Source organism: Labrus mixtus, chromosome 12 (assembly GCF_963584025.1).
Source record: "Labrus mixtus chromosome 12, fLabMix1.1, whole genome shotgun sequence".
NCBI lineage: Eukaryota > Metazoa > Chordata > Actinopteri > Labriformes > Labridae > Labrus > Labrus mixtus.
The window spans coordinates 21,927,592-21,954,742 of record NC_083623.1 but is presented as its reverse complement, the minus strand read 5'-3'; the positions used below and the strand labels follow the sequence as shown (position 1 = coordinate 21,954,742).

The following is a 27,151-nucleotide window of genomic DNA, read 5'->3' as shown; positions in this document are numbered from 1 at the left end:
CAGCTCTGGCGCACACCCACTTTTACATCTTTCCATTAATGCATGTCCACAGGTCCTGATTGTGAATGTGTGTAATTCAGACTTGTATGTGTGAGAAACATGTCTCTAAATAACAGAGTGTAAACCAGAATTTCCCCTCAGGGATTAATAAAGTATGTAAAAAAATAATAACTAAAGTTTGAAAACCCTCCTTTAAAGTGATCTAGTTATTGTGTTATTTGGTTCTGCAATGGTCCATGAATGGTGAATTAGCATCACCAACTCTACATTGTAATTCACATTCTCTTCTCTGAATGCTACTTAAAACCCTATGAAAAGTGTCTGTTGGAGCTATCTAAAAATGTTTCCCACCATATATGGAACTTCATTTCCCCTCTGTTGTTACAGTTTTCTTCATTCAGTACTCCACTCTGTCTGTCTGCCAGCCACGCCCACCTCATCAGCCAAATCAACTCACCTGTTTGTCCCTGACCTACGGTGGCTGGGAAGTGCAAAGCAAAATTACAAAGTGTTAAACACTTTTACAAAATGTGAGACAAATTTACATTTTGAAAAACATTTTATGAAACAAAATTACAAAACCAAAAACACTTATCAAGGACAAAACAAATTTACAAGATGTGAAACACTTTTACAATCGCTGAGGCAGAACACTTTTACCAGTCCCCAAACAAATTTACAAACGACAGAATCTTGACGGAAAGGGAATGTACCACGACAAAACAAAACAAACAAAATGACCCCTCACTCGATCACTTCCGGGTAACTTCGGACATTTGGTACATTCCCATTTTGTCAAGATTCTGTCGTTTGTAAATTTGTTTGGGGATTGTAAAAGTGTTTCACATCTTGTAAATTTGTTTTATAAAATGTAAAAATGTTTTTCAAAATGTAAATTTGTCTCACATTTGTAATTTTGCTTTGCACTTATCAGCCACCGTACTGACCAGCCAGCCTTGTTGTATCCTGGAAATATCCTCAGCCTTCTGTCCCAGACGAGGAGTTCTGTCTCTGCCCTCCTGGTTCCTGTCTGGCTTTTCCCAGCTCCTCAGCTCCACTTTTTCCTGTTTTCCCGTGTAGATCTCTGGATTCTACCTGCTGGCTTCCTGACTAGCCTTCTGCCTTTTTCCTCAGTAAGCTCTTGCAGATTTAATCCTGAACTCTGTTACCTGCCTGTTGAACTTGCCAAATGTATCAGTAAAGGTTATTGTCATCGATCTTGAGTTTCCTGTGTGCTGCATTTGGGTGCACTGCAGTTACTGGATTTATTTTGTTTACATGATGAATAATTCTGAGTAGAATGAAAATAAGCAGTAATTACAGAACTTTCCACACATCACTGAGGGAAAGCCTGCAGACCGGGTCCCACAAGTTGTAACAAGACAACTTAGAGCAAATCCATTTAAAAATTGATTGTTGTTTTCACAGGCGGGCATAAATCCATTTCCCTAAGTTCCAACTAAGGAAATCTTACAGCTTAGAAAGCCGTCTGAGGACATCTGGGGTATTGGCTATTTTCTCAGACTCAGCCAACGTTTGAGGGTTATCTCTGAAGAAATAGCTGAGACCTGTCAATGTTAACAGAAAACCTAAACTGTCCTGTTCCTCTTTATCAGTCAGGGACAACAGTCTGACTTTAGGAAAGGTCACATGTGCTAAAGTAACATTTGGGATTTTATGACTTTCATTCACCTCCATTCGTTACAAGCAAGGGAACAAATGAAACATTTAATTCTGGCAGCAGAGCAAAATTTGCATCTTTCCATGAGTTCAACTTTGGTGAACTTTGACTTGCAAAGTCGCAGCCTCAGCAGAAAGGCAAAAATAGTTTGTTTGGTTAGCTGAACATAGCCCCATTCACATTTAGCACAATAAGATATAAATGTACAGGAAAAGGTAGTTTATCAGAATTTCTGTGACTGTGCTTGAAGCACTTTGTTAAGGAACATATTCCACATGAAAAACTCATTATCATTAACTATGAGCAACTTACATGCTGAACTGTTTTCCATTCTCTCATTCTGTCTGGTGCACACATTCACCTGTGTGTTCTTTCAATCTCTGTTCTCGGTTTCTCTCTCGTTTTACCTGGCCACCTCATGAGGTTTAGAGTTGGCAGAGACAAAGTAGGAATATGGGAGGAGACCTGGCATCACCCTGGTCTTCTCTGTTCTCCTGAGAATTTCATTTAAGAGACCATTCATGTCAATGATCTATGATAATGTTAGGGGGCTCACTCTGCTCATTCAGAGAATGATTGATTCCACAGATGTGGAGAACGAATATTACACTCTCCCTTTGGATGTTTCTTGTTTCGCTTTTGGTATCATCAGGGGCGTGTCCAGAGGTGCCACTCCAAAATCCAAATCTATGATTGCATATTTGCATAATCAGAGGTGGGATTTTTGTACAAATCAACTATTATGACTGTTTTCAAGTCTAATGGCACTTGCTCATTTGTAAAAATGCCCAAGGAGAAACTTGTGCACACAGTCTGACATAAATAACTTCCAATAAATGTATTTTTGTAAGTTAGACAGCATAAGTGTTTGCACGTCACTTTCTACATACATCTTTGTTTTGGAGACCCTAAAGAATGAAGCTAAGGACATTTACATGTTCACAAATTGTGTTTCTTTCATTCTATTAGTGGGGATAGACAGGGTAGAGAAAATAATTAGCTTTTTGTCTGCCAACAAAGTTTCATGCCACCCCTGCATAAATCAGTAACCCAGGTCGGCCACCCCATTAATATCTGCACACATCCATGTGCATAATACTGCATTTGGTGACATTTCTACTGCTTTGGTTTACAAATAGTATGACATATCATGTTGGAAAGAAAATGCATTTACAGCTATTTTACTGAAGTTTCAGAATGTTTTGTTTCACCTCCAACTTTTCTAACATTACAGGAGGATTTATAGTTTATTTTCCCATTTTCACAAAATGATGAAAGGGATTTTAATGGCAGACATTTTCCCTGTAACTAAATCTCTGCTTTTGTAGCAAACACATAAAACACCTTTCTTCTATTGCAAAAAAATGTTCTCTTCTGTTGTCCCCCCCCCCACTCCATAACCAATTTCCTGCCTTTACATCTCTTTATCACCTTTCACAATTATTGGAGATGGCTTAGCAAGAACATCAAGGCTTATTTCCCTCACACAAAAGGTAAAACTCATCTCTTACATTTTCCCTGTGAAGAAGAGTTCAGCAGATCCAGGATGCATGAGAATATTTTTTTTGTACCTCAGCAGTAGACAGCCTTGAAGAGATGTCCTGATAATATTTCACACTCTAAAGAGATGATGAATAGAGGACAGCTTGATGAACAGGACAACAGATTTATCACAAGTAACAGAAATGTCAGCATATTAATCAAGAGGAGCCTTGACAACCCCGCGTTTGGAAGCCAATCGGAAAAGAGCCGAGGGTTCCCAGAGGTGACTTACATCACTTTTCTATCAGGCTCCCAAGACTTATAACCCTTAAGCATAAAATATGACGAGCAGATGGGCCAGATGTATAAACAATGCAGACACATAAGAACCCATATGCCGTTTTCCATATGAAGTGGTGTTTTATGAAGGAAGGCTTTGCTGTGAGAATGGGTACAACTAATTTTCAGACGCAGGTAACGGTGTGATTATTACAGGCCAGTAGGGCCACTGTACAATATGTGAATGGAAGTTTATAATGTTGCCAGGGACAGCTTTAGAGTTATCTTTTCATGAATCATAAGCATCTAAGTCTTTGATCATGACAGCTGTTAATTTTCTGATACAATGTTTAGATTTATTTCCAGGCTTTTTTTTATGACTTTGGGCTGGAGAGATTGGGGAAAGACTTGCGCGAAAGGAGCCCCGAGTCAGACTACAACCTAGTTCACCCACTTTGAGCAGCCTCTGCACATCGGGTGCACAAACTTACAATTGGGCGAACTGCCTCCCTGAGTCACATGGATTTGGAGGGTATTTGTAGGTGATATGATATGATGAAGTGAAAACATAGTGAGAGATATAACCCAATAGTAAAACATTGTTTGTTCTATTTGCTATTTGCTAATTTCCCTGCTTCTTTTATTTTTGGCCTTAGCCGTTATTGAATAGGACAGTGAATAGAGTAGGAAGCCGGGTAGAGGGAGAGAGCAGGCACTAACATTTGGGAAAGGAGCCACAGGTCAGACGGCTGACAGCTTAGAGGACTATAACCTCCCTACCCACCCTTATTTTTATAACACTTTTAAAAAATGCTAATTTTGCGTCGCAATAAGCTTCATCAAGACTGATGTTACATTTGTTCACTGAAAGTCCAGTTGTACTCTTGTGGCTTCACAGAATGTGACCCTAAAGGAACTGCCATCACCACACAGTAGAGGAGAGACATGTGCATGAGGATCCTCTGGTATTTATCAAAAGAAAACAACTGTTCTGACCCAGGTAATCCAAGAAATCTATGACTCAGGGCCACAACAGCTTGATTTGGACATACTTGGTTGACATCTTTTTAAATTGTTCATATGTGTTATGCTCAAATGTAGAGCCTTAAGTTTGAAGCCAGTGTGAAACTTATGTTAGGAGTGATGTGAAAAGTGTTATTTTTAGGTTCGGAATTGATCAAAACCTGGTTTCATGAAACTAGCATGCTGTACTGTAAAAAATTCTGATCTTCAACCTAAAATTAATATTTCCACTTAGATGATTAAAGAAGGGAATGTAGTTTGTTAATCCATGCAGCTGTTTGTTCCTCTGCAATCTGACTGGCCAATGATTTTGTTTGTTTACTTTGAGTCAGTCTGTTTCATTGTTAGCATAAAATATTTGATAATTGCATTAAAAAATAGATACATTTATAACACCCATTTTCTTAGAAGAGCTTGTTATCTCAGCGGTGATTCTTGACCCATGACTTGCTCAGTAAGTTGTGTTACATCAGACATAAAGACAGTCATGCCAGATATCTCTGGATAGAGAATGGGGACTGTGCTTGGTTAATTTTTGACCAAGCTGTCAGCTGACTTTCAGAGCTCCTGTATATATTGAGAAAACTGCTGGCAAACTGTCTGCTGCAAAGGGGGACATTTAAGGTAACCATGGCACTTTGTTGAAATATACAAATATTATCGTAAAACTTGTGACTTCAGACGCATTTAAGACTTGCCTTAATCTGTAAAAAAAAAAAAACATGTTTGGAAAATTGAAGCTTCTTAATTTAAAGTGTTAAGCAAGCTTTTGTCCAATTGTAATTTTGTTTTAAAAAAAAAAGCTCTATTGCTATCATACATTCTATTGTTTAGCTGATCTAACTTCTTTTGATTTCCACTGGACAGGCTGTGAAGATGCGTGGTGTTTTCAGTAGTTGTGCACTTGCAGTTCTGCTGCTGGCTGCAGCCTTGGCAGACCACCACCACCACCACCACCACCACACTCAGGGAGAAATGAGCTGTCACAGGATTTCTCCTTCCAATGCTGATTTTGCCTTTGCCCTCTACAAAAGTCTAAGCGCCAATGCTGAAGCTGGAAAGAACATCTTCTACTCGCCGCTGGGCATCTCCACTGCTCTGTCCATGCTGTCTACAGGGGCCCGAGGCGAAACCCACAGCCAGCTGTTCTCCAGCTTGGGCTACAGCGCTCACAACCAGGAACAGGTGGATGAGTCATACAAGCATCTTTTCCACATGCTTGGCCACAGCCAGGAGCAACAGCAGCTGGATGTTGGTAATGTTGCTGCAGTGCGCTCTGGCTTCAACCCAATGGAGAAGTTCCTGAATGATGTCAAGCAGTCCTACTCTGGTGAGGTCCTTAAAGTCGACTTTAATAATCCCACTGAGGCTGCAGCTGAGATCAACAGATTCATCGCCAGTAAAACCCAGGACAAGATCAAAAACATGGTGAAGGACTTGGACCCGGCTATGGCCATGGTGCTGATCAACTACGTCTACTTCAGAGGTAGGATAAGTACACTTATAGAGAGATTGACGAATTAGGCTAAGGATAAAGTTAGCTGTCTGCTTTAAAGAACACATTAAGGACACATCATCGTTTCAAGTAAACGTGCACATGATCTCCTTGAGTAGTTTAAGGAGATTGTGGTCTGAAAGATTCTGAAAGAATGCATGACTAACAGAGCTTATTTTAGAACAAGTAACCACAGGCTACCAGTTGACTTGCAGTCACTTTAATGTTTTCAACCAGGACAGTGGGAGAAACCCTTCGATGGTAACCTGACAGAGAAGGCTGACTTCCATGTGGATGAAAATACCAATGTTCAAGTGGACATGATGAAGAGGACAGGTCGCTATGACCTCTATCAGGACATCGACAACCACACCACAGTCATCATGCTGCCCTACAAGGGCAACACCTCCATGATGATCGTCCTACCCGATGAGGGCAAGATGAAGGAGGTGGAGGGCTACATCAACAAGGACTACATTAAACACTGGCATGACTCGCTCTTCAGGACGTAAGAGAGACATTTGATTACTTTTGAATTCCAATTCTCATTGGTTGTGTATAGATAGAGTATCAGTGTGGTGATTGGGAATGTCTTGATATTACGTGGGCTACAGAATAATCGTGTATTAGATACAAATAACTTAAACTAGTGACTGAGAAGGTTTTGAAGTGATGAGAATGTATTGTGCAGTCAATTGTATAATTATGTGATGCTGATGATAGTTGTGTTCTTTGTTTCTCAGTTCTGTGGATTTGTTCCTGCCAAAGTTTTCCATCTCCACTGATGCTTCCCTGGATAGCACCTTGAAAGAAATGGGTATAACCAATGCTTTTGCAGACAACGCTGATTTCTCTGGCATGTCTGATGAGGTTAAACTTAAAGTCTCAAAGGTAAGATCATCAAAAGTTCCTCTTTTTATTTGTAAGGAATTGCAAACTTTAAAAGATTACGTGTATTCCGTTGCAATTGCTCATGGAGGAATATTAACATGTTCACAAATAGTTTATAGTTAATGCAGGATACTGAAGATACTGCAGATACCCTTCGATAGCTTATCATGACCTGCCTCCTACTGCTTCCTCCACAGGTTTCCCACAAAGCCGTGCTGAGCGTGGATGAAACTGGCACAGAGGCAGCAGCCAGCACCACCATCGAGATCATGCCCATGAGCATGCCTGAAGTCATGACACTCAACAGACCCTTCTTGGTCTTCATCCTTGAACACTCGACAAAGAGCATCCTCTTCATGGGCAAGATCAACGACCCCACAGCCATGTAGAGAATCCATGAAAATGAGTCCAACATTTTAACACTGGAGTAGGTTTTTTTTTATGTAGCGTCAGGACACATATGTAAGCTCTGAGGAGATGTCACAGTGGTTTAAGAACATTTGGGGTATGATGAAAAGAGGATGGTTTGGTGAACAAGACAACAGATCAATCATAAAGAACAGAAATGTTGCTCAATTTGAAGTCTTCCAGCATGACACATTTATTACCATCAACTAAACCTGGCTCGGTGAACCAATGTCTAAATACATTATATTGTATCCAGCTAGCTTTTGTTAAAGTTATAGAATAAAAACAATGGTGGATGTTCACCATTGAGACATCTGCTTAAACACTGAGCCTATGTGTCCTATTGTGCTTTTGCTGTTTCAACATCCTTCAATACCAACTGAAATAAAGACTTTGTCATGAACAACTGGCCCGATACGTATCCTTAAGTTATTTTTTGGGCATTTTTGCCGTTAATGGATAGCACAGCTGAAGAGAGACAGGAAATATGGGGCAGAGAGAGAGGGGATGAAATGCAGAAAAGGGCAGAGGTCGGATTCGAACCCACAGCCGCAGCAACGAGGACTATAGCCTCTGTACATGGGGCACGCAACATAAACTTTACATCGGCGCTCCCATGTATCTTTCAGTCTTTTCTTAATTTCACAATCTAATCATCTGTAAAAGGTTCTATATATTTTCCAACACCAATTAATCAAAATACATTTAGGGAAGTAACCAACATTTTTTAATTGTGCTATTAAGTTTCATATGAACCTCCTTATGACCTACTTTTGATTTTTGATGTAGTATAAATTGACTTTATTTCATTATTTTGCATTTTTCTAACCTTCTAACCACTCAAAGCACTTGTCACTATTAGGATTGTATGAACCTTATATGACTGTAATTATATCTGGATTTTCTAAAGTTTAAACACATAAATACATACATTTGTAGCACCGATTTTAAGACCAAAATTTACCCAATATAAATAATTGTTTGTACCCGTCATATCAAATGGACTGACTTGCCATAACTCTTTGGACACAGTGCAGAAAAAGAGGCAGCCCACTTGTTAATTTTTAATAGGACTGTCAGCAACGTCTCTTGAATCAATTATAACGGGGACATTTCTGCTAAACTGCAGTTCAGGGGAATTTGTTAGGAAGTGTGGCATTCATAGAAATAAGCAGAATGCATAATGCAACCTATCAAGAGCTGTGACGTACAACTAAGCGACATTTGGAATTCATTACAGTTACATAAAGCTTACAGTTTGTGCTGATATGATGTATGAAAAAATGAACAGTTACTTTACTATTATCAGCTTTAATCTTTTAAATGGCGACATTAGCAGATTATATTATTTACGTGGTTGCATCATTAGTTGTTTTTTGTCAGTCCTACTTTCTCTTGCTTACTATTTCTGGGGATTTTAAAAGATGTAGCCTATGGGATCCTTAGCCACGAGCTGTCTTCTCCCAATGTTCAACTTTACAACTTATGAAAGACTGAAAGCTGAAGCTGCTACCTGAAAATAAACTCTACTTTCAGAATACTGGCCTCCTCCACTACCCTGAAACAGAGAGCCAGCTAATCTGCAGCTTGGATTCTAACTTAAAAAAGACTCTGACTGCCTCCTACTGGTTCCTCTACAGGTGTCCAACGGGGCCATGCTGAGCATAGATGGACGAAAGACAGCAGCTACCACCACCTAGTGCTAGAGTGGTGATAACATTTTTCTAACTTGTAGCCTTGATATTTTCCAAACACTGTGTTTTAAACAAAGGAAAAATGTATTGCCTCTCCCTGCTTCCTGCTTATGTAGCCTACTTTTTGTCTTGGAGTCAACCTGAAACAAGGAGATAGCTTTGTAAATAAGACACAAGATTTATCATACACAAAAGAAAAGGAAGTTCATTTGCAGTGACTCATGAATTACCATAAGCAACCTGGAATTGCTTAGGTGACAAAAATTCTACATACATTTTATTCAGTAAAAGGTTGTTAATTGAAAAGTTGTATGTTTTGCCGACATTTCATTAACCTTGGTATTGTTTTGCTATATTAAGTTTATTGCCTTACTAATGGATGGAAGTCCATGGAATCGGGGAGAGGAGCACAGCACATCATTGTTTAGGCTAACTGGTTGACATAAATGGAAAAATGTGTTAACTCGTGAGAGATTGATCTTACATGGTGTTGTAGCCGTTATCAGCAGACACGTTTACAACCTCTCTTCCTGCAGGACTCAGGACTGTGGATTAACATTACTTTTACCAAGGAACAAAGGAACTGATCAGTGATTTAAGTCTCCCTCTCAGACAGGATGTTATGAACTTTTACAACACCTGGAATAAACAATCGAGCGGAAACAGAACACTCTCGTAAAATTGACCATCTGTTGAAGGACTGCTGAAGAACTGAATTAAACCACAGCTTTCAATTCTGCATCAAATTAACATTTATGTCTTTCTTCATCTAGATATTTGTAATTGTCACATTGAATGTATTATAATCATCTTTTTAAACTCAAAATCTGATCTTCAGAATAGGAATAAGAGTTATATTATGTTTAATAGGAATTTGACGTGGAGCGCTATTGCCGTCTAGTGTTAGAATATCCATGAATACGTAACCTTCATAATTATACATTTAGACATGTTATAAAGCATACTCTTTGATATTAGATATAGAAGGTGTTATTTAAAGACACCAACTTCTTTTCCTACTTTATTAATATGTCTTATTAAGAATGCTGACTGTATAACATGTTTTTGTTCACCTACAGGATGGGATTAACTGAGGATGTTCCCAGATGGTGTGATTTTCATCTCAACATGAATCTGATAGAAATGTTTGTCTAAATATATGACGTGAACCTACATCAACGTGGATCTGATAGAAATAATATCGAAATGAATGTATGGTGACGTATATATGTTTAGATTCTTATTCTTAATCTTATTGAGTCAACTCGGTTTAGTTTAAACAATTGTCCTCCAGTCAGAATGGGAGTCACCCGTGGGCGGCACCCCTCTTTGCCTGCAGACCCCCCTCCTCCCATCCAGGTGATAAGAGTTCACACTGAGCTCAGATCTTTGGGTTCTTCTTAGTTTTGGTTTCTTGAAGTTTAGAGCTTCAGCTCTTGCTCGCTTCTCTTCGGACTTCGGTCCGAATCACTTCTTTTAAGTTTGTGCCGTAGAGACGAGTCTCTGCCAAACTTTCTTTTGCACGCACAATTTTTGGAACATCAATTCTTTCTGGCTCAAGCAAGGTTTTTGAACTTTCTTCTCCAAAGTCTTTGCTCTTCAATTTTGAACGCCAATTACTTAGTTTGGATTCATCGATATGGCCATCCGGTTAATCTGAATTGGAAATCGACGTATCAAAAGACTCTTTAATTTTTTTTTTCCTGTTGGATCCTCTTGGAGCTTCTGAGACGATGGCTGAACCGACGTACAATCTCCATCCCAGCTGCACACTCCGACCAAGTTGTTAAGGCATCTAATCTGGCCCGTGGACCTCTCTGGGCCTGAAAAGAACCGCTTGCCAGAGACTGAAACGCGGGACCAGCCGGCGGAGTTCAAATGAACACATCTCACAGTAAGACTGCTGGTGCAAGGGGTGTTGGAAGATTGAGTCTTGAGTCGTGTCTATTCAGAGCCCTCCTTTAAATCCAAATAGAATCCCAAAATTCCTTTATCAACTTTTTCTTTTTGACCATTTTCTGATCAAGTCATTCAAACAATGCCGCATCTTATCTCATTACTAAATATATAATGTCACCATACATTATGATTGCATTATCCTGATCATAATAACCATATTCTTTATCTGTTTCATCTATACATTATTGTTTACCCCTTTTATATTAAATTTTACACATAAAATTCAGGACTTTGTCTGTGTGTTTTCTTGTTTAACATTTCCAGAACTTACTTCTTTCAAGATATGAAACTGACTGATTAATTAATTAACTTATACCATTAAAGTTATTTTCTTCCTTTAACAGGAAGTGGTGCCTCTTCTTAAATCCGAGGTTAAATAAAGATATAACATCTTAATAATTTAATTATGCTACAGTGTTATCACATCTACATGTCAATACACGTGTCAATCAACTTTTCTACACAGTGAGAGTCAGTTCAGGCAGAACTGAGTCCACACTGTGTGTTTATTCCGCCGTATATTTTGGTCTGCTTTTGGGTATGCACGTCAGCTGTGCAAATTGAGTCTGCTAACATTACTGTATCTAACACCCTTTCTTTGTCATCATGTGGTCCAGCTCCAAGGTTTAGCTTGTGGAATGATGCATTTATGCCCAATGACTGCACAAGGACACAGCATATTGACTATTGCAGACTACATCATTTACAGAAATAAGTTTCATTTCCATCAAACTGACTACCAACAGCTACATAAGGTTGCTGCAGAGGCCCAACATTCTTAAAACAAAGGATTTGTTGTTGTTTGGTGACATTATCTGTAACATAGGGGTGGCTGTGGCTCAAGTTGTAGAGTCATCGCCCCTCAACCAAAAGGTTGAGGGTTCGATCCCCAGCTGAACAACATGTTGGATTTGTCCTTGGACAAGACACTTAACCCAGCATTTTTTTTGGTGGCGGTGTATGAATGGATTAGTGTTGTACTTACTCTCTGATGTACGTCGCTTTGGATAAAAGTGTCTGCTAAGTGAATTGTAACATTATTTAACATTGTTATACTCTGAGCCTTGTAGCTACCAGATACTTAAATGCCACATCAATTTCTAAGTGTCATGGGCTCACAGATTGCCTTATTTATGCTCTTATAGATATTGCAATTACTTTGCTTCTCTCGTATGACTCTAGCTTGTACAGTGTTTTGTTTCTGGTATATTGACAACTAAAATCAGACCAAGGACACAAGACAGTTACAGTTAAAATGCAGTTCACCTGGTAATTTTTTTTGGAAATATAGGGTCTGCATAGGAAAGCATCCTGAGAGGCAAAACATTCCAAAGGGTCCATGTAAGAAACAAAATCTTGATAATAGCGGAGACATAAACAGAAGGGCAAGTCATCAGGATATAAGGCTTGAAAGCAAAGTAATAAGACAGTTGGGTAGAATAGGAGAAAGGGTTAATGGCATGATGAGGGGAGATGTTTTAGTATTTGAGTGACAGTGGGAGGCATAAAGGGGTAAGGGCCTTTGTGTGACTGATGAAGAATGATATGTCTCAAATGAGATCATTATTGGAAGTGCGAAAACCTGGTGTATAGGATAAAAACACAAGTTATATACCTGGTGTTTATAACCTTTAGACCAAACACCCACCTGTTCAATATAAGTACTTATCACATGTTGTGTTTTTTGCATGATGTTGTTGAATTTCCAGTAACAGGAAAGAGGTGGTTCCTCCTGGTTAATTTTTAACAGATCTGTTGGCTGAGACTGTAAGATCGACTGAATATAATATCAAAGTTTCTGCTAAGCGACACTGAAGAGGACATTGATTGGTAAGAATGGACCTCCAATGAATTCATGCTTTGAGAACTTAAACTTGAGAAGTGAGATGCATTTGTACTTAGTTAGTCTTTTAAAGTGAACCCTTGAGAAAATGGTGACAGTATTTGTGACAGTGGAAGTGTAAATATTTAAGAACGTCCTGGTTGAATGTGTCAAGCTTTAAACTACTGTTGACTTTATCCTTTTGATTCTCAATGTTATTGTGAACAATGTTTCCACTTTACCTCATGTTACATTTTGTGTGCCTTATCAAATAATTACTTATTCATTTGGTAGGTCACCAAATGAACTATAGAGTGACATAATTATATACTATATATATATATATATATATATATATATATATGTATATATATATATATATATATATATGAATTATATGTACAGTACAGTGTTTCCGCATTACCTCATGACACATTTTGTTTATCTCAGCAATGAATCACTCATTCATGGGGTTGGTCACCAAATAATATATTGTCAAATAGAATGGACAAGCTACTAAGAACTTTCTAAATTTTTTCCTGTCATGTCTACAGGCTGTGAAGATGTGTGGTATCGTCAGTAGTTGTGCACTTGCAGCACTGCTGCTGGCTGCAGCCTGGGCAGACCACCATCAGAGCCACGTCTCTGAACACAGCCATACCGGAGATATTACCTCCAACAAGCTGTCCTCTCCCAATGCTGACTTTGCATTTGCCCTCTACAAAAGTCTGAACGCTGAAGCCGCTCCTGGAAAGAACATCTTCTACTCGCCGTTGGGCATCTCCACCGCGCTGTCAATGGTCTCTGCAGGGGCTCGAGGGGAAACTCACAGCCAACTGTTCTCCAGCCTGGGCTACAGTGCCTTCAACCAAACTCAGGTCAATGAAGCGTACAAGCACCTCTTTGACATCCATGGACGCAGCCAGGACAATCTTCAGCTGGATGTTGGAAATGCTGCTGCAGTGCGCTCGGGCTTCAGTCCTCTGGAGAAGTTCCTGAATGATGTCAAGCAGTTCTACCAAGGTGAGATCTTCAATGTGAACCACAACAATCTCTCTGAGGCTGCAGCTGAGATCAACAGATTCATTGCAAATAAAACCCAGGACATGATCAAAGACATGGTGAAGGACCTAGACCCTGATATGGCCATGGTGCTGATTAACTACGTCTACTTTAAGGGTAAGAAGCAAGTTTGAATTTGTGATTTTTTTGTAAGCCAAGATTGATTAAGACACACACCATTTACATGTAAATAATAAAAAAAACATTTTGATGATCTTTACAAATTCCAATGATTTTTGGTCAGATATCCACTGTTAATAGAAAATATATTTGTGGTTGTACAGGAATGTGGGAGAAACCTTTCGACAGTGATTTTACACATAAAGACGACTTTCAAGTGGACAAAACCACCAAAGTTAAGGTGGACATGATGACAAGAACCGGTGACTACAAGGCTCACTGGGATCAAGAAAACCACATCACTGTTGTCATGCTGCCATACAAGGGCAAAGCATCCATGATGATCATCCTGCCTGATGAAGACAAGATGAAGGAGGTGGAGGGCAACATCACCAAGGACTACATCAGACACTTGAAAGACTCACTCCACATGAAGTATGTAGAATCAAATGTATTGGTTAGTCGTAGATTGAGTTTGTCAAAGATAAAGAACAAGGTCCAGTAATCTTTGATATGATGAAATAAACAGGGCTGAAGTGATTGAGAAGATGTTGACTGGAACATATATCTTCATAATAAAACTAAATTAGACAATCTGAAATTCATTAGTATATTCTGTTGGTTCGGACACGGTGTCGATGTTAGAGTCAGAATCTCGAAACACAACAGCACCATCACGAACCATGATCAGAGGTCACCTCTTTCCTGACATTTAAATTTTTCCTGTCTCAGGGCTTGTACGTTAAGATTGACAGGGATGAGTCAGTTAGGGCCACTACTGTGCAGAGGTGACAGAGAGAGGCCTACTGGATTCAATATCTACAGACAGAGTATCTAGGGACTTAAACAAGGAGCTTTCACTTTCAAACTTCTTATAAGTATTGTGATGGACAATACTCTGATCGAAGATGAACTATTGGTAATGGTAGGACTTCTATAGCACTTTTCTCATCTTCTGACTCCTCCTTTTAGACCGCAGATAACCCCTGCCCATTTACACCCATTCACACACTGATGCCAGAGGTTGCTATGTAAAGTGTCCACCTGTATTAATTAATCCATTCAGCAGCAGGAGCAACTTGGGTTAAGTATCTTGCCAGAGCCCACATCAGACATGTACCCACAGGAGCTGGGAATCGAAACCCTGACATTCCGGTTGAAAGATGACCGACTCTTCCACTGACCCACATCTTTTATGATACATTTCTGCTTCTTAGTAATTTTCCCATCAATTCAAACTTATTTTGTGTAAATGTGTTTGTAATTTTTTGTTACCAGAATTCTCTGTAATTCAATTCATTTCATTTCATTTTGATTTGGATTGTATTCATTTCGTACCAATTTTGCTTGAATATTTATGTACAGGTTTGGCACTTGGCAACAACTGTTTATAAATGGGTCACACCCACATAATGTCTTTGAAATGCTGATGAAAGCCTAGGGCTGAAACATGTACTTTTCTATTAGTAACTCTTTATCTTTACTATTATTGTGTGTGCTGACGTTTCTTGCAATCAGTGTCCTTTGTTTCTCAGCTATATAGATCTGTCCCTGCCAAAATTTTCCATCTCTGCTGATGCTGCCCTGGAGAACACACTGAAAGAAATGGGCATAACTAAAGCTTTTGAGAACAATGCTGATTTCTCTGGTATATCTGAAGAGTGCAAGCTTAAAATCTCAAAGGTAGGAGACAGTTTCTTCACAATTTTATGTTCAAATGAACAACATAGGGATATTCCTTTTCAACAATATAAGCAGTAGTTCATTAATATTGCAGACTTGATATATATTGTAGCGTTCTGCTCAATGAAGTCAGGAGACGTCATTCAGCTTGCATGGGGGTTTATTTCCAAACTTAAAACAGGCTACTGTAGGCCGTAGCCAACGCCAAAAATAACAACCCTACAGCCTTTCTCCTAGTCACAACAACGTCGGCTAAGCTCACGCACACACACACCGCAGTCCCACCTTTCCTCAAGCTGTCGACCAATCACCCACTTGAACAACCTGCATAGACACTGTCATAGGCACGTGAAATAACTGACAGGCTTACGACCTCTCAGAACACTGGTGTCAATCTAACACATTCACTGACATTAGGGAGAACTCAGTAACTGCCAAAACAGTCATGAAATCTGATCCGTTACAAAATGATAAATATCATATCATATCATACTTGATATATATATAATTGATAAATATTTCCACAGGATTCTAACAATGCTGAATATGATCTTGTCTGAAAAAGATCTCTTAGGTTTGTTCATATATCATGACTCATGAGTCTTCCTTCTGTCTTTTTCACAGGCGTCCCACAAGGCTGCGCTCAGTGTCACTGAGATGGGAACAGAGGCAGCAGCTATCAGTTTCTCAGAGTTCATGTTCATGAGTTTGCCTCCATCAGTCACTATCAACAGACCCTTCCTAGTTTTCATCGTGGAAAACACCACCGGAAGCATCCTCTTCATGGGCAAGATCAACGACCCCACAGCCAAGTGAAGACACACACACTTGGAAACTAAAGGGATACTTCACCTGTTGAAACATGAACCTGTATCGACATTGGGTCATATATGTAGTAGAAATGTGAAATAAATAAGTTGGTGCCTTCTTGACTGAGAAAAGGCAGAAAGTGTCTTTAGTGACCTCACTCTGATCTGTGATAGTTCTGTAGCTTCAGTGGTCGAAAATATGAGGAACTAACGATGTAGTTTCACCCTGCTAACCACAACAGCCACCGATGACGCAAAATGGCATCATCGGAAGCTCCTTTTGCAAGAAATACAAAGATTTCCCGTCTCAGGGGAAAATGAGGGCGGGATGCACGACCATTCAAAAATACGACCAGGTTTCTAATGAAAGCTTAATGCAAATGGGTGAAGTATCCCTTTAACAATCTTGATCCAAGGTGTCATCATACAGTGGTCAGAATTGCATTCCCAAAATGCTTTGCAAAAGGGGAAAATACTACCACATTAATGGAAAAGAAATGCGAAAGGCCACAACTCTTACAGACACACCAAAACACAAATGAAAATATCACAACATGGACGCAAACACAACAACACAACACTAATGCAAATAGCCACAAGCAAAGTTGTATCCTGTAGGATCTTGTCTTTGTTTGTGTCGGACTGTTATTCCCGATCGACAAGTGGAAGAGAAGTTTTTTTTTCTTCTAACTTTATAAAAACATGACAATCGTTTTGTACAACACAAGAAGAAAGAACAGCACATAAATAAATTGTACAATGTTAAAGGTAGAGTCAGTAGATTTTTCCTAATTAAATATATATGCATACAAAAGTAAAGTAAAGTAATTGTGTTGTATTGTTTGCATTTATGTTTTGATGTTTCCATTCAGAGTGATGGCCTTTGCGTTTGTCTTTTCCCTTAATGCGTTTGTGTTTTTCTCTTTTCCAAAGCATATTGACAATGCAAGCTGAGGCTTCCCGGCCACCATACCATCAAGACAATCTCATCATGATAAAATCACTGACTCGTCACCCATCTTAACAATACAAATAGGCAGAACACGTTTCCATAGAAACCAATGTAATCAAGATATTGTTATTGAGTTGAATTCAAAGGGGCTATATGTAACTTCAAAAATACTGCGTTTGCAGCTACACCACATGCTCGCGTGCTTGTCATACGTGCTCGTACGTACACAAACGAGCATCATCATCGGCCGTGAAACACTGGATATTTACCGGCATAATGTTTACAGAGGAGCTAAGTGGTCATACACATGTGAAAGTCTGTGAAGGAGTCTGTGTGTCTGTATTCATTCTCCATCCTACAAACGACAGTCTCTGCAGGCACTGTCTGAGAGCGGGAGTGTGTGATGAGTTTGTACTGTTGATCTCTGTAAGCGGAGCGGAGTGAGGAGGACGTTGAGAACGTGCATAAAATGTCACTTCCTGGAGCTTTCGTGGAAAATACGACCTGGGGAAACTTTTTATACAGGCAACACAGATAGACAGTGAACATCTACTTTTTCACATCAGTTAACCGTTTGCTTATTAATGGGTGATAAAAAAACTATTTATACATGTAAAAAGTGACATATAGCCCCTTTAATGAAATTCAATGAAATAAAATAATATTTGCAGATTAAATAATACAAAAAAGAATTGAATTGGAACTGGTTGGTCTTTTGCTTAATCAAAAAAATACACAAGTGCCCTAAAAAGTTGAAAGTACATTTTTTGTTGTGGTTGGACAGCAGGTCATCAATACACTATCTTCTAATAATCATAATAAAATCTATGACCTGATAATCCTGTTTCTAAGACAATGAATACATTATCATTATGAATCCGGCCATGTTTATCAGCAGGACCATAACACAAACTTAGTTTTCTGGTCATTAACACTTTTATGACACTTTTGATACCTCCAAAAGAAGATGAGTAACCTGATGGGCAAGTCCCCCATGTGACTCATCACCCTTTGACCTGTCAACAGTGTTTGAGTGTTTACGCAATCAGTACACATACACTTTGTCTCCCCTGTCAGCACCACACACACTGACATCTGTGAGGGACATGAGTAAGAAGTGTCTGAATGACACAGCGGTGTGGGCTGCTCTTCAGAGGTGTAGAAACGCTTCCAGTCTGTCTGCTGTATGTAGACAGATACTGATAAGGACCGGGCAGTCCTGAATTTGCTGCACAGGTTTCTTGGGTCTTTTGATCACAGTTGCTTTTATTTATGGTGAATCTGTTTTTGCAAGTTAAACTTACACAACTACTCATGTCAAACATCATCTACTCAGTCTGTAAGGACTTGGGTTGGGAACTGGACAGGTTTGCCAGTTCAAGTCCCGGTCAGACCAAAGTATGGTAGTCTGTTAGCTGAAGAAATGCCAGATCAGTGCCCGATTACTGCCCAGGTGCTCTTGAGCAAGGTGCCGAACCCCAAACAGCTCTGGCGGGCTGTGTAGCAGCCCCACTCTGGTTTGGACTCTGACATCTCTCCATGAATGCATGACCACAGGTTTGTTTGTGCATGTGTGTATATCTGGCCTATGTGTGTGAGAAGCATGTCTCCTGAATTTCTCCCTATAGGGATTTATAAAGTAGGTAAAATATTATACAAAAAATGTAACTTTACCTTCCTTTATGTGATAGATGCTTATTTTCTCAAAGATCCCTAAAAGATACTGCTGTAGGTTAATTTCTGTGCAGCATAAGATCTGTTAAGACTAATATTGAACAGCCTGTGCAGGGGAAAAGTGAAGCAGAAATATTTAGAGCTTTTCATGTTGACTGGTTGCAGTATAGGTCATAAATCCCTCCTCCATGTTAACAGATGGAACATGGTGCAAATTTTAAAATTAAATTACACATCTAAGACATTTTTCTGGAATATGGATAATAGTTAGTTCTTATCATTTTGATTAATTTCCAAGAGTGTTAACTTTTCTGAGAAGTTTCGTTTTAATGGTTCATTAATGTGAAAAAGAGTGTTGAGCCCTCCATAAGTGAGGGTCTGCTTCACCCACACAAGGATGTGGTCTGCTGTGGACTGTATACCAACCTGAGGGATTTTTGTGCTTAAATGAGAGCTTTAGGAGGCAGGCGTCAATTCAGTGGCTCCATCAGCCAGATCCCTGCTGAGCATGTCTTGGCTCCAAGCAAAATCACCAGTGCAATATCAGCGCCCCTCGCAGGGGTATTTTTCTTAATTTTTCTACAAGAAGGAGATGGAGAGGTGTTGCCCATTTTCATGTCCAGTCTATTTAACTTGTTTTGTTGACAATGCAGTAAATGAGCATATTGAAATTAAAAGTATACAATGTATTGTATACTGTACTGTAAGGGGTATGTTCAATGTGCAAAGCATGTCACTCTCAAACATTAGCAATAATGATTCATAATAAAAATAACCTTTTATAAAATCCAGAGTAATGTCCCTGTGACCATGAAGATGAGTCAGTCCTGAGTCCTCCAGTCCGTTGTTTTTAGGGTTATTTAGATTTGGATTTGCAATTACTTTGCTTCTCTCGTATGACTCTAGCTTGTACAGTGTTTTGTTTCTGGTATATTGACAACTAAAATCAGACCAAGGACACAAGACAGTTACAGTTAAAATGCAGTTCACCTGGTAAATTTTTTTGGAAATATAGGGTCTGCATAGGAAAGCATCCTGAGAGGTAAAACATTCCAAAGGGTCCATGTAAGAAACAAAATCTTGATAATAGCGGAGACATAAACAGAAGGGCAAGTCATCAGGATATAAGGCTTGAAAGCAAAGTAATAAGACAGTTGGGTAGAATAGGAGAAAGGGTTAATGGCATGATGAGGGGAGATGTTTTAGTATTTGAGTGACAGTGGGAGGCATAAAGGGGTAAGGGCCTTTGTGTGACTGATGAAGAATGATATGTCTCAAATGAGATCATTATTGGAAGTGCGAAAACCTGGTGTATAGGATAAAAACACAAGTTATATACCTGGTGTTTATAACCTTTAGACCAAACACCCACCTGTTCAATATAAGTACTTATCACATGTTGTGTTTTTTGCATGATGTTGTTGAATTTCCAGTAACAGGAAAGAGGAGGCTGCTCCTGGTTAATTTTTAACAGATCTGTTGGCTGAGACTGTAAGATCGACTGAATATAATATCAAAGTTTCTGCTAAGCGACACTGAAGAGGACATTGATTGGTAAGAATGGACCTCCAATGAATTCATGCTTTGAGAACTTAAACTTGAGAAGTGAGATGCATTTGTACTTAGTTAGTCTTTTAAAGTGAACCCTTGAGAAAATGGTGACAGTATTTGTGACAGTGGAAGTGTAAATATTTAAGAACGTCCTGGTTGAATGTGTCAAGCTTTAAACTACTGTTGACTTTATCCTTTTGATTCTCAATGTTATTGTGAACAATGTTTCCACTTTACCTCATGTTACATTTTGTGTGCCTTATCAAATAATTACTTATTCATTTGGTAGGTCACCAAATGAACTATAGAGTGACATAATTATATACTATATATATATATATATATATATATATAGTACAGTACAGTGTTTCCGCATTACCTCATGACACATTTTGTTTATCTCAGCAATGAATCACTCATTCATGGGGTTGGTCACCAAATAATATATTGTCAAATAGAATGGACAAGCTACTAAGAACTTTCTAAATTTTTTCCTGTCATGTCTACAGGCTGTGAAGATGTGTGGTATCGTCAGTAGTTGTGCACTTGCAGCACTGCTGCTGGCTGCAGCCTGGGCAGACCACCATCAGAGCCACGTCTCTGAACACAGCCATACCGGAGATATTACCTCCAACAAGCTGTCCTCTCCCAATGCTGACTTTGCATTTGCCCTCTACAAAAGTCTGAACGCTGAAGCCGCTCCTGGAAAGAACATCTTCTACTCGCCGTTGGGCATCTCCACCGCGCTGTCAATGGTCTCTGCAGGGGCTCGAGGGGAAACTCACAGCCAACTGTTCTCAAGCCTGGGCTACAGTGCCTTCAACCAAACTCAGGTCAATGAAGCGTACAAGCACCTCTTTGACATCCATGGACGCAGCCAGGACAATCTTCAGCTGGATGTTGGAAATGCTGCTGCAGTGCGCTCGGGCTTCAGTCCTCTGGAGAAGTTCCTGAATGATGTCAAGCAGTTCTACCAAGGTGAGATCTTCAATGTGAACCACAACAATCTCTCTGAGGCTGCAGCTGAGATCAACAGATTCATTGCAAATAAAACCCAGGACATGATCAAAGACATGGTGAAGGACCTAGACCCTGATATGGCCATGGTGCTGATTAACTACGTCTACTTTAAGGGTAAGAAGCAAGTTTGAATTTGTGAGACACACACCATTTACATGTAAATAATAAAAAAAAGTAATTTTGATGATCTTAATAACGTATAATGATTTTTGGTCAGACATCCACAGTTAATAATTAAGATAAGATACTTTTGGTTGTACAGGAATGTGGGAGAAACCTTTCAACCGTGATTTTACACGTGAACACGACTTCCAAGTGGACAAAACCACCAAAGTTAAGGTGGACATGATGAGAAGAACCGGCAACTACAAGGCTCACTGGGATAAAGAAAACCACACCACTGTTGTCATGCTGCCATACAAGGGCAAAGCATCCATGATGATCATCCTGCCTGATGAAGACAAGATGAAGGAGGTGGAGGGCAACATCAAGGACTACATCAGACACTTGAAAGACTCACTCCACATGAGGTATGTAGAATCTTTGGTTGGATTAAGTTTATGTTTTTCAAAAAGGATTTCTCTCTCCACCTTTGGCCTTCCTTGTGTAATCTAAACAGACCAAGGCACTAATTTCCAGTCAAACCCTTCAAACACATCCTCAGCACTGTGAATGTTTCCAGCTCACCCCAAATCTCAGGGTGTTTTGAAACACCAGTCGTTAAAGTCTTTTCACCACAAGTATTGCAGAATTCTGCAATTCTACAATTCACTTAGCAGACGCTTTTATCCAAAGCGACGTACATCAGAGGGTAAGTACAACACAAGCAAGGATCTAGAAAAAAGGGAACAATGTCAGTAAGAGCAAACGATCAGCTTTGAGTCCGATTGGACACACAGGTGCTGACAGGCATTGCACAGAGGCAAAGCACAACATTGACGGCAGTTCTTGAGAGCTTTAATCAGTATGGAAACCATCTTATAAGTCATCATTATCAAACAAAAACAATCGTCACAACCATCATCATCATCAATGATATCGAAACCATCATCATTAAGTTAGTAGGTATTCATGAAAGAGCTGGGTCTTTAGCTTTTTCTTAAAGGTGCAGAGGGACTCTGCAGATCGAATGGAGTTTGGAAGTTCATTCCACCACCGGGGGGCAACAGAGGAGAAGAGTCTAGTCAGAGACTTAGGACCCTGTTGTGAAGGTTGGATCAGACGCCTTTCATTGGCAGAGTGTAGTGGGCGGGAGGGAGTGTAGACCTGGATCAGAGAGTTAAAGTAAGGAGGAGCCGTTTTTGTTGCTGTTTTGTAAGCGAGCAGCAGAGTTTTAAATTTGATGCGAGCAGTAACTGGGAGCCAGTGTAAGGAGATGAACAGCGGAGTGACATGTGCTCTTTTAGGAAGGTTGAAGACCAGTTGTGCTGCTCTATTTTGTATCATCTGCAGGGGTTTGATAGTGCATGTAGGAAGACCTGCCAGTAGAGAGTTGCAATAATCGATGCATGATATCACAAGAGCCTGTACCAGGAGCTGTGTAGCATGTTCTGACAGGTAAGGTCTGATTTTCCTGATGTTGTACAGGGCAAATTGACATGACCGGGCAATCGAGGCTACTTGAACCTTAAAAGTTAGTTGGTCATCAATCATGACACCCAGGTTCTGGGCAGACTTTGTGGGCATGAGTTTGGTTGTTCCAAGCTGGATATTGATCTGTGGTTGCATAGAGGGACTGGCTGGGATGACAAGGAGCTCAGTCTTTGAAAGATTGAGTTGAAGGTGCCGTTCATTCATCCATTTAGAGATATCAGCAAGGCATGATGAGATTCTTGCAGAGACTAACATCGTCTGGCGGGAATGACAGGAAGAGCTGGGTATTGTCAGCATAGCAGTGGTATGAGAAGCCATGAGAGCGGATTATTGAACCAAGTGAGCTTGTGTATATGGAGAAGAGAAGGGGACCAAGCACTGACCCTTGAGGTACCCCTGTGGATAAGCTGTGCGCTTTGGACACTTCTCCCTTCCACGACACTCTAAAGGATCGCCCATAGAGGGCAGAAACCGATAATAGTTTGGCCGAAGGAATTCCGTTTGTGTTGTTTGCAGCCCATGAAGCTGTTCTAGAATCCATGTCCATATCCTTGTCCATGAGCACTTGCACCATGCCAACTCCCTTTAATAAGTGTGATGAAACGTAATTATGACCGCTTCGCTTTCAAGTTGACGATACAATACTGGCTTAACTGCCTATACCTGGTTCTGCACTTTCCGCTAAATTGTCCGGTCCATATGGTCTTAGTGACAGACTATGTAATTGCCAGATGTGTCACATAAACATTCTACAGCCATATTACACCGGGTCCAAATCTACTCCCGTTCCATACGGCTTCCTACAAAGTATGATGTTGTAGCTATTGTTTTGATTCTCATTGATCCATCACACGTCTGATGATGAGAATGAATTGAAGATGTGTCATTCCTCACTTCAAATTGCCAGATTGCCAAACTCAGAGATGTTGGAAGTGTTACCGTCCCAGTTAAGCTGCTTATCATCTGCGCAACCAAATGAAATAACTGCCATGATTAACCGCTTTCTGTGTCTCTTTAAAGATGTTCCAACTGAAACCATCACTGAGAGTAAAATACTCGCAGAAACATTTTACTACTGTACTATCAAAACTTTTAAAAGTTAAAAATACTGACACTCCAGTACATAACTAAGGTTTAAATTAAGGACTTGTAATGGAGTTCATTCATAGTGTGGTAAGAGTACTTTATAACCATCTCTTGCATCATACATCTTTATCAAGGGAACCTAATTATGTTTACTGTATTATGATACTTTACAGACCTAACTCACTCACTGCTTGCTTGGAACGATGTTGTCGCAGTGGCCTCACTCCCCTCATGTTCACGATGTATCCTATTTCCGCTTCCCTGTCTCACACCTGCTCCTCTTGGTTTCTGTCTGGCAGTGCCACAAACCTCTCCTCCTCCAGCTGTTACAGTGGGTTAGTAGTAGACCAGGTCTACAGTGTCACACTTTTTGGCATCTTGATTCAAGTTTCTTTTGTATTGTATCATTACATATCCCAGGAATCGTTTTGTAATTTCCTCTGGAAACTTTTAACCCTGAGCAGGAGCAAACAGAGTGTGGAGAGGGAGCTGCAGAGATGGCCCAGTAGGAGGAGTGATTGGGCAAGCAAACTGTCATTATCAAGATAACAGCCAATGGGCCGCTGCCCCTGCTATGTTAGTGATAATCAATTAAAAAGTGAATTATGATATAAATCATACCGGCCCTAAATGCGTTGGCTCACTGGGAAAATGCCCAGTATGCCAGATTACCAGTCCAGCCTTGGTTGGGAGTGTTGCATCCTGTAGAGCTGGTTGCTGATCAATCCACCTGTGCTGAGACGACTGATTGGTGAACAGCTGCTAAAACCGATAAACCAATCAGATTGGAGCACCCATCGAGTCAGCCTAAAGAAGCCTGTCGGTCCTGTGATTCAGCAGCTGCTCAATACCAAGATATAGCTGTGCCAAATCTTAGATTTTATACAGCACTCAATGGCCCTTTCAGTTTGCCTTGCTTTTGTTACTGTTTTACTTCTTTGTAAATAAATAACTTTACTTATTTACTTAATTTATTTTACCAACAACAAGTAGTTCTTTATGTTACTTTCCTTTTCCACGAGCTGAGGTCGTAACAGAGGATGAACAAGGTCCAGTAATCATTGATGATGTAAAACAATATGAACTATTGATTGAGAAAATGGTGACAGGATGAGATGTCTTCACAAACTGAATTCATCTTTACATTTTGTTGTTTCTGACATTGTTAATTCTCTTTGTTTCCCAGTTATATACGGCTGTCACTGCCTAAATTTTCCATTTCTACTGATGCTGCCCTGGAGAGCACCCTAAAAGAAATGGGGATAACCAACGTTTTTGAGGACAGCGCGGATTTCTCCGGCATATCTGAAGAAGTCGGGCTCAAAATCTCAAAGGTAAGAGACAGGTTGTTCTCAATTTTAAAACAACATTATGTAACTTTTCAACTTTTAAAGAGTAGTTTCAAATGTTTATTTTATAGCTCAATAATTCAGCAGTGGGCCGAGGTAATCTCGTGAGAAGTGCGTATAACTTCATCACATCTGTTAATACACAAGCCTTTATTCATTAAAAAGAAGCCAATGTGCCTGTTTCTGCACAGTTTGATACATTGGCTGAGGATAAGAGAAAAAGGTGACAGAAGAAGCTAAGAAGAGAAAAAGAGAGAGTGACCAACCAAGAAGCAGAGTGTACATCCCTGCAGATATTAGTCATAACTGATTGCGCCATAATAAGGCTGTATTGTTATTGGTGTCATTGTTGTTTCAAGTTAAGCAGCTTTACAGGATGCAGAAAGTCATATACCCAAGTTATGTCTCAGGTTTGCATACTTATGATTTAATTAAATCCATCCTACGCCAAAAGGTTGTCTCTCATTGTTGATCTTAAAGTTAGCTTTATAAGTTTGGAACATTACAAACCGGCATGTCTAAACAAGCATCACCTTCTCCAATGTAGCCATTTAGCCACAGCCTGTAGATATGAATATACATTAGATACACATACTCCACATGCAAACAGTTTGAAAACAACAGGCTGAAGATGCTTGCAGAGTCATATTTGGTAATCTGGTAATATTATCATACCTTGTCAGTCGACATATTGTTGCTTTAAGTTTGTACTTACATAAATATTAGTTCAGGAATAACTGCACTCCCGAGAGGATGCTGAAAATTATTATGAAAATGTTATTTTCTGAAGAAAAAAGATAATTTATATATGGATATATGGAGTGCCTCTCCTCAGGGATTCAAAGTATATCAATTTAAAAGGAAAACATTGTTCATAGACCTTTCCCTACGATTCCTTCCTTCTGTCTTTTTCACAGGCATCCCACAAGGCTGCGCTCAGTGTCACTGAGATGGGAACAGAGGCAGCAGCTATCAGTTTCTCAGAGTTCATGTTCCTGAGTTTGCCTCCATCAGTCACTATCAACAGACCCTTCCTAGTTTTCATCCTGGAAAACACCACCGGAAGCATCCTCTTCATGGGCAAGATCAATGACCCCACAGCCAAGTGAAGACACACACACTTGGAAATGAAAGGGATACTTCACCTGTTGAAACATGAATCTGTATCGACATTGGGTCATATATGTAGTAGAAATGTGAAATAAATAAGTTGGTGCCTTCTTGACTGAGAAAAGGCAGAAAGTGTCTTTAGTGACCTCACTCTGATCTGTGATAGTTCTGTAGCTTCAGTGGTCGAAAATATGAGGAACTAACGATGTAGTTTCACCCTGCTAACCACAACAGACACCGATGACGCAAAATGGCGAATTTTGCATCATCGGAAGCTCCTTTTGCAAGAAATACAAAGATTTCCCGTCTCACGGGAAAATGAGGGCGGGATGCACGACCATTCAAAAATACGACCAGGTTTCTAATGAAAGCTTAATGCAAATGGGTGAAGTATCCCTTTAACAATCT

At 39.8% G+C, this 27,151-nt stretch overlaps 3 protein-coding genes across 4 annotated transcripts; all 3 read left to right on the top strand.

Annotated features, from left to right (window-relative positions):
- The first annotated feature begins 1,108 nt into the window (after nt 1-1,108).
- On the top strand, nt 1,109-7,669 carry LOC132985258 (alpha-1-antitrypsin homolog). 2 transcript variants are annotated; one of them, XM_061052552.1, is made up of 5 exons: nt 1,109-1,133; nt 5,333-5,951; nt 6,198-6,468; nt 6,704-6,851; nt 7,049-7,669. In XM_061052552.1, exons 2-5 carry the CDS (start codon nt 5,342-5,344, stop codon nt 7,238-7,240), a joined length of 1,221 nt encoding a protein of 406 aa, XP_060908535.1. In that variant the 5' UTR covers nt 1,109-1,133; nt 5,333-5,341; the 3' UTR covers nt 7,241-7,669. The 2 variants fall into 2 exon arrangements, with proteins under 2 accessions (XP_060908535.1, XP_060908534.1); XM_061052551.1 differs by lacking the exon at nt 1,109-1,133 and adding an exon at nt 4,949-5,089.
- A 4,972-nt stretch (nt 7,670-12,641) lies between these two features.
- Nucleotides 12,642-16,565, top strand: LOC132985256 (alpha-1-antitrypsin homolog). The gene is made up of 5 exons (XM_061052549.1): nt 12,642-12,742; nt 13,289-13,913; nt 14,081-14,351; nt 15,452-15,599; nt 16,224-16,565. The coding sequence occupies exons 2-5, from the start codon at nt 13,298-13,300 to the stop codon at nt 16,413-16,415; spliced, it is 1,227 nt and encodes a 408-aa protein (XP_060908532.1). The 5' UTR covers nt 12,642-12,742; nt 13,289-13,297; the 3' UTR covers nt 16,416-16,565.
- A 2,075-nt stretch (nt 16,566-18,640) lies between these two features.
- LOC132985257 (alpha-1-antitrypsin homolog) lies at nt 18,641-26,889 on the top strand. The gene is made up of 6 exons (XM_061052550.1): nt 18,641-18,917; nt 20,509-20,588; nt 21,095-21,719; nt 21,868-22,135; nt 25,471-25,618; nt 26,551-26,889. Exons 3-6 carry the CDS (start codon nt 21,104-21,106, stop codon nt 26,740-26,742), a joined length of 1,224 nt encoding a protein of 407 aa, XP_060908533.1. The 5' UTR covers nt 18,641-18,917; nt 20,509-20,588; nt 21,095-21,103; the 3' UTR covers nt 26,743-26,889.
- The last annotated feature ends 262 nt before the right edge of the window (nt 26,890-27,151 follow it).

Excerpts from the sequence above, each read along its gene's own strand:
- LOC132985258 (XM_061052552.1), top strand. The coding sequence starts at position 5,342 with ATGCGTGGTGTTTTCAGTAGTTGTGCACTTGCAGTTCTGCTGCTGGCT. Across the intron at positions 5,952-6,197 it reads CAACTACGTCTACTTCAGAG|GACAGTGGGAGAAACCCTTC; the intron begins GTAGGATAAGTA and ends GTTTTCAACCAG. Across the intron at positions 6,469-6,703 it reads CATGACTCGCTCTTCAGGAC|TTCTGTGGATTTGTTCCTGC; the intron begins GTAAGAGAGACA and ends TTTGTTTCTCAG.
- LOC132985256 (XM_061052549.1), top strand. The coding sequence starts at position 13,298 with ATGTGTGGTATCGTCAGTAGTTGTGCACTTGCAGCACTGCTGCTGGCT. Across the intron at positions 13,914-14,080 it reads TAACTACGTCTACTTTAAGG|GAATGTGGGAGAAACCTTTC; the intron begins GTAAGAAGCAAG and ends GTGGTTGTACAG. Across the intron at positions 15,600-16,223 it reads GCAAGCTTAAAATCTCAAAG|GCGTCCCACAAGGCTGCGCT; the intron begins GTAGGAGACAGT and ends TCTTTTTCACAG.
- LOC132985257 (XM_061052550.1), top strand. The coding sequence starts at position 21,104 with ATGTGTGGTATCGTCAGTAGTTGTGCACTTGCAGCACTGCTGCTGGCT. Across the intron at positions 22,136-25,470 it reads AAAGACTCACTCCACATGAG|TTATATACGGCTGTCACTGC; the intron begins GTATGTAGAATC and ends TTTGTTTCCCAG. Across the intron at positions 25,619-26,550 it reads TCGGGCTCAAAATCTCAAAG|GCATCCCACAAGGCTGCGCT; the intron begins GTAAGAGACAGG and ends TCTTTTTCACAG.